The sequence below is a fragment of the Mus pahari genome, chromosome 8, assembly GCF_900095145.1.
Source record: "Mus pahari chromosome 8, PAHARI_EIJ_v1.1, whole genome shotgun sequence".
NCBI classification, from domain to species: Eukaryota; Metazoa; Chordata; class Mammalia; order Rodentia; family Muridae; genus Mus; species Mus pahari.
The window spans coordinates 65,759,092-65,767,933 of NC_034597.1; the positions used below are offsets into that span (position 1 = coordinate 65,759,092).

General features: G+C 42.4%; 1 protein-coding gene across 1 annotated transcript in view; it reads left to right on the forward strand.

Annotated features, from left to right (window-relative positions):
* Cpb2 (carboxypeptidase B2) overlaps positions 1 to 8,842 on the forward strand; it is a 41,375-nt gene that overhangs the window by 21,699 nt on the left and 10,834 nt on the right. The window contains exons 5-7 of the mRNA XM_021203763.1: positions 2,038 to 2,139; positions 4,718 to 4,822; positions 7,233 to 7,343. Coding sequence (XP_021059422.1) covers positions 2,038 to 2,139; positions 4,718 to 4,822; positions 7,233 to 7,343 — 318 coding nt within the window. The remainder of the gene's footprint in view (positions 1 to 2,037; positions 2,140 to 4,717; positions 4,823 to 7,232; positions 7,344 to 8,842) is intronic.

Below are 8,842 nucleotides of genomic sequence, written 5' to 3' on the forward strand. Positions count from 1 at the left end.
TCTCTCTCTCTCTCTCTCTCTCTCTCTCTCTCTCTCTCTCTCTCTCTCTCTCTCTTTGTGTGTATGTGTTAATCTCTGAACCTGTGGCTCACTGATTCAGCTAGACTGGTTGATTAGTAAGCTCCAAGGGTCATCCTGCCTCTGTCCCTCCTGACACACTCCCCCTTCCCTAGTGTTGGGATTATACATGCATGCTATAGTGCCCAAGTTGTACATGGGTGCTGGAGATCTGAACCCAGGTTCTCACGCTTGCTCAGCAACCACTATAGCAACAGTAATCTCCCCAGCCCTGAATTTCTTTTTTTAAGACTCATTATGTGAGCTCCAGAATGCCTGGTAGGAGGACCTAGAACCTCATAAAGAGAGACAAGAGTCTTAATCTCATAAGTATCTAAAACAGTGGTTCTCAGCCTTCTTAATGCTGCAAGCCTTTAATATAGTTCTTTATGTTGTGGTGGCCCCATAAAATTGTTTGTGTTACTACTTCACAACTGTAATTTTGCTACTGTTATGAATTGTAAATATTTTTTGGAGATAGAGGCTTGCCAAAGGGGCTGCAACCCACAGGTTGAGAACCACTGCTCTAAAACGAGTGGAATAGGGCATGGTGACTCAAGCCCATAACCCCAGCCTTCAGAAGGGAGATAGTAAGTTCAAGGCCAGCCTGGGTTATATAGTGAAATCCTGTCTCAAAAAAAAAAAAAAAACCAATGACAAAAGCCCAAGGCATAGCTCAGTCATAGATCAGGTGCAGAGTGCTTGTCTCTTATGTACAAGGCCCTGAATTCCATCCTAAGTACCAGAAAATGAATAACAACTAATGTCTGGGCTGGAGAGATGGCTAAGCAGTTAAGAGCACTGGCTGTGCTTTTCTTGGAAGCGGCCAGAGGGGACCTGTGAAGATGGTTTGCTACTCTCTTGACCCAGAAAACCCCACAAAATCATGCAAATCAAGAGATTCAAACCTTCATGTTCACTTTAAGAACACCCAGGAAACTGCCGAGGCCATCAAGGGCATGCATATCTGCAAAGCTATCAAGTATCTGAAGGATGTCACTTTATTTTTGTTTTTGTGTTTTTAAAAGATTTATATATTTGCTTTTATTTATGAGTACACTATAGCTGTCTTCAAATACGCCAGAAGAGGACATCAGATCCCATTACAGATGGTTGTGAGCCACCATGTGGTTGCTGGGAATTTACTCAGGACCTCTAGGAAGAGCAGTCAGTGCTCTTAACCTCTGAGCCTTTTCTCCAGCCCAGGATGTCATTTTAAAGAAGCAATGTGTACCATTCCAGTGGTATAATGGTGGAGTCGGTAGGTGCGCCCAGGCCAAACAGTGGGGCTGGACACAGGGATGGTGGCCAAAAAAGAGTGCTGAATTTTTGTTGCACATGCTTAAAAATGCAGACAGTAATGCTGAACTTAGGGTTTAGATGTAGATTCTCTAGTCATTGATCACATCCGGGTGGACAAGACACCTAAGATGCACTGACAAACCTACAGAGCTCACGGCCGGATTAACCCATCCGTGAGCTCCCCCTGCCACAGAGATGATCCTGAGGAGGAACAGATTGTTCCAAAGCCAGAAGAGGAGGCTGCACAGAAGAAAAAGATATCCCAGAAGAGACTGAAGAAACAAAAACTCAGCCTGGGAATAAATTCATCATAAAATAAATGCAGATAAAGTAAAAAACAAACAAACAAACAACAACAACAAAAACCCAGGCATACACCCATAGACATAATAAAAGGAAACCAATGACCTCCAAGGCCACATTTTAAAGATTAACTCTTTGCTCTCTGCTTCTTAGAGCTGTTTTGATATTTTCCTAATCCTTAGAACTCACCAAAACTCTGCTTTTATTCGTTCTCAGCAGAGGAAATACAGAACCGGGAGTGTTTTCACTTCTTCGGTTCATCTAAATGCTGATAATGGAGAGATGTCCTGTACCCGAGGAAGCTGCCCATTCCCCGTGGTCAGGGACATCCTTTGAACTTGTCCTATGGCTCACTTGTGGCTTCTGTTCACATAGATCTATTCCTGGATAGAAGTTATAACTGAACGGCATCCTGACATGCTCCAGAAAATCTACATTGGATCATCATATGAGAAGCACCCACTTTATGTTTTAAAGGTATGTGAGGAGAGCCATGGGGGGTGGTGGTAGAGATTAATTCTCCAATGGTGTTTGTTATGACTTCTGCTTTTTTCGTTGTTTTTGTTCAGGAATTTTTTTTTTTATTTCAAATGCATCTTAAGTTTAATATCCAGATGCTTAGGGGTAAATTATCTTTAACTTTTTTTCTTGAGTAACGAGTTTATAAGACTGAAACTCAGCTCTAGAGTCTGACTCACTCGAGACCATGGTACATTAGACAACTAGACAAGCCACTGTCTATGGGCTTCAGCTGCTACATCCATAAAACAAAGGGAGTCGTCTGGGCTACTCTTCGAGCTCTTGTGTTGTTTATATCGCCACCTCCTCAGACTGGCCGGGAGAGATTGTGTGTGTTGAGTTGTTCTTGAACAAGCAGGACTCTAGCTTTTGAAACCGAAGTAGGAGCTGTGCCACCAAACCAGGTAAGGGCAGAGAGCAGGGCCACACTGCAGCCACCGCCGCGGCCACCCCTCCCCCTATGGGGTTAGTCACTCTCAGTTGCAGAATCTTGTGGGAGGGAATTGGATTTTTAAAAATTAGTTACAAAAATAATTTCAGGGTATGGAACAAAGAGAGTAATAAAAATGAATAAATACGTAGAGTAACAAAGATGAGAAGAAAAGAGAATTAAATATTGTCATCTATGCCATTCTAGGAAGGCTTCTTTTCAACCCTGTAGTTAACAATATCCAAATAAAGGAGAGAGGAATATTGCCTTGGTTGGGTGTCATCTTTGAGTAAATGGTGCTTAGGGAAGATGAGTGAATGTGAATCCTGGAGAAGCCGTAGGCGTCACGACCATGATCACATTTCCTTTTATACTTTCCAGTTCTGTAGTTCTGTTTTCTCCCATGCTCTCTCCATTAAAAATTAAAGAGAAACTCTGGAGAAATGTAATTCATATGTTTGCTGTAGCGGTATAGGATTGGTACATAATAACTGCAAATAGGTAAGCACTTTCAGTCACTCAAAAATAAGACATTGACTTGGGATCTCAGGTTCAATCTGCCCTGGACAAGAACTTTCAGTGCAGAGACTCAAGGCAGAGATGAGGAGCACTGGGTTCCTCTAGTGATCAAGTTAGTTAACCAGGTTAGTTTCATGGGAACTGTCACGGGGTGCCCACCCATGACGCTTTCTTGTTTTGTGTACATCTCAAAACTGGATGTCTGGAAGCTGAATGACTACATGAGAAAGATCATGCATATCCGGGTGGTTGCATTAAGGTTTACTCTCACTTACCTGAAGGTGTACAAGCAGTGTGAGGCTCTGTAGACCTACAATGTTGTTAGTGTTGGAGGCAGTGGGTGATTTATCCCTAAAGCTGAAGTAGATATGAATGAATGAATGAATGAATGATCAAGTAACCTGGACAAGTAAGGACTTTCCCGACACTGACCAGATGGAGTCATCCATATCTATTTGATTAGATCATCAAATCATTAGATTAGATAATGATCATTATCGGTCATTTTTCTTTCCCCCTTATTTAGATGTTGCTAATTGCAGGTTGGGAAAGGAAACCTTCTGAGAAATGTAAATGATAATATTTGCTCCGTTTTCTTCTTGTTTCAGTTACTCTGCATATTTGTTTGAATTTATAATTCTCCCTTTTCTCCATGTAAGTTAGGGGACCTGTAGAGCTGGCTCAGTGGTAAAGACCCAGATTTGACTCCTAGAACCCACGCGGTGGCTCACTAACCATCTGTAAACTCTGGTCTCTAGGAATTCAACCTTCTCTTTTGGCCTCTGAGGGTACCAGGCACACACATGGTGTGGGCAATCATGCAGGAAAAACATTCCTAAAAATAAAACAAAAATAAAGAAAAAGGTTTTAGGTAAATATATATATATATATATATATGATTGATTTTGGAAATGTTTTTGAGAGTTCTTTTTCATTGATAATTTCATGCACTTCACAAGAGCCTCTCCTCTGTTCACACTGGTATTTTAGCTGGCTTGACCTTGAGAATCCAGCTAAAGACATCAAAGGTTGTCACTGTGTAAAAACTGATTATTCTTGCTGCACAGAGTTTTACCAGTCCTCCCTCCTGTGTGTCGGGTCAGAGCTCTGCCCCTAACCTAATGGTATCAGATATAAGAATCAGCTGGTGACGTGTTCATCCTTTAGGGGCTGAAGTGAAGAAATAGTATGTGCATTAAAAGTGTACTCCATGGGGAAATCTGAGGGAGTTTGTATTTCTGAAGTCTCTATCTTTCCTGCAGACAACTGCCCACCAGCAAACACTGTTTGCCTCTGAGGAGTAAAGGCATACATAAAGCAACTCTTCTCTGCTTCTCTTTCTGTCTGCGGTGCCTATGGAGAGCAGGGGCAGGAGATCTTTAACAGTCTGGCTTCAATATCAGTCCCAGTTCACATGGGTCAGAGCTAAGCAGCTGCCCCTTCCACCTCACTGGCTTTTAAATTTACTTGTGAGAATTTCCAAAAGAACAGAGTATATGTGGTAAGACCATTGAAGGGCAAAGGAAAAGAAAAGTAAAAGAAAAGAAAAGATGGGGGTTGTATTTTCATTTGTGTGTGTGCACACAGGTCTCAGGAAAGGAACAAAGAATCAAAAATGCCATCTGGATCGACTGTGGAATCCATGCCAGAGAATGGATTTCACCGGCTTTCTGTTTGTGGTTCATAGGCTACGTAAGTACTTTCCATAGGGTAGTGTTTTTCCACAGGGATCCAAGATCACTGGAGTCAGAATCAACTGGATTATAGTTAAGCTGCATTCCCTATATCACACACTGGCCTTCTTGTTTCATGTCTTACAAGTGAAGCTTGGAAAACTGTAGTGTACACCCTGAATGATAACTAGGAAACAACATACTATTAGGTGATAAGCTTCCTAAGTAGAAAAGATATTTGAAGCAATTATCTGTTTGGTACTAATCATCATCATCATCATCATCATTATCATCATCATCAGTCATCATTATGGTTTGAACTGTCTGAACATCCTTTGCCACACCCCATCCTTGGGATCAGAACATGAAGCAAACACTTTTACAGAGCAGGTAATGCTTCTCCATGTGCAATAATAATAATAATAATAATAATAATAATAATAATAATAATAATAAACCTCTGTCCCCGAAGAAGCAGTTGTCATTAAGAAAAATTTATGTAAGATAAGGAATAGTCCATAAAATGACACATAGGAGGTCTATAAGCCTCCATAATGAGTAAAAACAGTAAAATTACACTTCAAATCCTACAAATGAGTACGTGCGGCATCCATTTTGATCAACTTAAAAAAAGAAAACACCATTGCTGAAAATGGGCGTGGCCACTGCTGGTGGACATGCATTATTTACTCATTGATGCTTTTTAAAAATTCAACCTGGCTACAACAAGAGATATCTACATGATTTACCTCTGACAGCAACTCTTCCCCACATAGATAAAAGCACGGAAGTGTGCGTGCAGATAGTCGTACTATTGCATAGCACAATTGTATAGACATATTTTATTTTGAAACTTCCACAAGTGAGTATTGTATTGACATCGTATCCCAACTCCTTCTATGTCTCCTCCTCTACTTCTCAACATCACAGCCTTTTATTCTTTAGCTATTCACACACACAAGCACACACGCACGTGCACACACACATTTATAAATACAACCTGCTGACTTTTAGTGTCTCTCCTATGTGTACATGTTTAGGAATGACCACTTGGGATCGGGTAACCTATTACAGCCTGGAGAAGGCCACCTTTTCCTCTCTCTGAAGCCATTAAATGCTGGGAGCTCTTCATGTCGACCTGTTTGAATTATGTGTATGTGTGTGTGAGTGCATGCACAAGTGGGCAGGTACCCATGGGGGCCAGCAGTGCCAGATCCTTCTGGGACTGGAGTTACAGTGGCTGTGAGCCATCTGATGTCAGCACTGGGCATCAGACACTGGTCTGTGATCTGAAGTGCTAAGCCATTTCTCCAACCCTAAAGTAGGTTTTAACAGTTCATAATGAGAAAAGCCTGTTTCTTACTGATGTCTTTTGATTTGTGTTTAAGACAACCAACAATTCTAAGCTAAAATGTATCAAAGCTGCTACAGTATGAAAAATTTAAAACTTTCTAGGTGACATGATTTCACCTGCTGGAGAACATTCTTTGGGTTCTCCTGCCTGAGTTTTTTGACCATTTTGGAGTGAACTCTGTGGATGTCCTAGGACTGCTGACAGGGGTACCCTCCAAGCTGGGTGTGAGTCACCATGGGGAGAGGGAGTGGTGGATGATGGGTGCCAGCACCTCAGAGCAAGTGCCTGCTAAGACTGCTACTTGCATTACAGCCACTTTACAAAATGAGAGGGAAAGCCCTGGAAACAAACTTCATGACAGTTCTAAGGACTAAGTAGGAAACCATCTAAGTCTCAGTCTATGACAGCGGCTCTCAACCCTCCTAATGCCGCTAAGTAAGTCTCAGTCTATGACAGTGGCTCTCAATCTTCCTAACGCCGAAACCTTTTAACACAGTTCTTCATGTTGTGGTGACCCCCAATCATAAGATTATTTTCATTACAACTTTATAACTGTTATTTTGCTGCTATTATGGATCTTAATGTACATATCTGATATGCAGATGATCTTAGGTGACCCCTATGAAAGGATCACTTGACTTCCAAAGGGGCCAAAGTCTGCAGGTTGAGAACTGCTGGTCTAATACAAGATCAGGAAGAATTCTGGTTACTATGAATTATTGAAAAGATGCTGAACTGTATCTGGGTTTTTGTTTTTAAAATCTTTGTTGTAAGCTTCATGGCTTTAAAGGGTAGCCTTTCTTGATGTTCGAAGTAGGGTTTAGAAATGGATGGTTCTTTTTTTCTGTCCTTGTTAAATAAGATGGTGTCTGTGCTGTGGGCAAGGCATTGTTCCACGTGGTGTCCGACTACAGTAAATTCAGTCACTTTAAAAGACTGTCACTCTTCTTGCAAGTTAAATCTTCACATTGAAATCTGCCAAACAACTTAGGAAGAGAGGAAAATTCATTTAAAACTGAGGCCAAGCTTAGAGGGCCCAAAGCTGAGACATTAAACACCCTTGGTTTAACTGCAGGTAACACAATTCCATGAGAAAGAAAATCTGTATACCAGGCTTCTGAGGCATGTGGACTTCTACATCATGCCCGTGATGAATGTGGACGGCTATGACTACACGTGGAAAAAGGTGGGTGTGGCCAAGAGAGCAAAGTATGCCCCTTGGGAAATGCAGAGATGCGGGTATTCATCATGGAATTCATGAATCATGGATGCATTCATGGGATCCCAGGCCTTGGTGAGGAGGTTTGACTTTGGAAAAGAAAAAGTGTTCAATAATGGGAAATTTCAAATATCCCTAAAGACAGAGGTCGTTGCATACCAACTATACATTAACCCACTAGAAACCTACCTCACGGCCTCAGTAGCTTTCTGTTGCTGTGACAAAATACACAAGGGTAAAAGCTTGGAAGGAGGGAAGGTTGGTTTTGGTGCAGAGCTTCAGAGTTCAGCTAATGGGGCTGGGACAGGAGGTCATGGCAGGGGGCACAGGGTCAAATAAATTCCTCCCTCCTGATGGCTGGAGAGCAAAGAGATTAGGGGGAAGCCAATGTCCAATTACCACATGCAAGGACACAGCCCACAGTGAGCTCAGTTTCTCCAGCTGGAATCCGCTTCCACTCCCTCCGAATAATGCCACAGGCTGGCAGCTACGCTTGTAGCACATAAGGCTCTGGGGAGTGTTTCAGATCCAAATCACCCCACAACTCAAGGCCCGCTGGGTTTCGTTCATGTCCTCTCCCTCCTTGTACTTGACCCAAAATATTTTAAAGAAGATCCAAGACATGGCATCATCATTTTATTAACAAATACTTCCTTGTGCTAATCAACTCTTAAAAAAAAAAAAAAAAAATTAAAGCTCACTGTTGTAGTGGTGGCCCGTGTCTGTAATCCCAGAAGTTGGGAAGCTGAGGCAGGAGGATCATTGGGGTTTTGAGGTCAGCTTTGGCTTACTAGTGTTCTGCAGGCCAGCCTGGGCTACAGTGTAAGACCCAGTCTCCACCAATCACTCCTCCGACTTATTACCAGCCCAAATCTGCACAGTGCAGAGAGATTGCTGAAATGCATAGCTCACAGGTCTGAGCTGAGTTACAAGCTGTTTCACTTTTCTTTGAAGGAGTTCAAAATAAGCTTGCCCATGAAATAAGTCTAAAGGAGACAGGGCTCAATAAGAAGGCCAGGGTGCAGCTTAGTGGAACTAAATGAATTTTTATACCTGAATAGGTTAAAATCCATGAGCTATTCTTTGCTCCTTTGTGGGTTCTCCTCTTTTCCACCCTTTATCCCTGGCCCCATTTCACCCTCTATCACTAAATAGGAAAGAAGGTTAGAGGTGAGGGAGGGGGGAGGGGCAGGGGAAGGGAGAGGGGGAGAAGGATCCCTGAATCTAATTTCTTTCCTTTTGTTTCTTCTTTGAGCATGACTACTAACAAAATGCAACCATCACCTCCACTCACCAGACAACCAACCACCAATCCTGCCTCTCATTTATGCAGCATTTATAAATGCTCTCAAAAGTTCCCAGATAGCCGGGCGTGGTGGCACATGCCTTTAATCCCAGCACTCGGGAGGCAGAGGCAGGCGGATTTCTGAGTTCGAGGCCAGCCTGGTCTACAAAGTGAGTTCCAG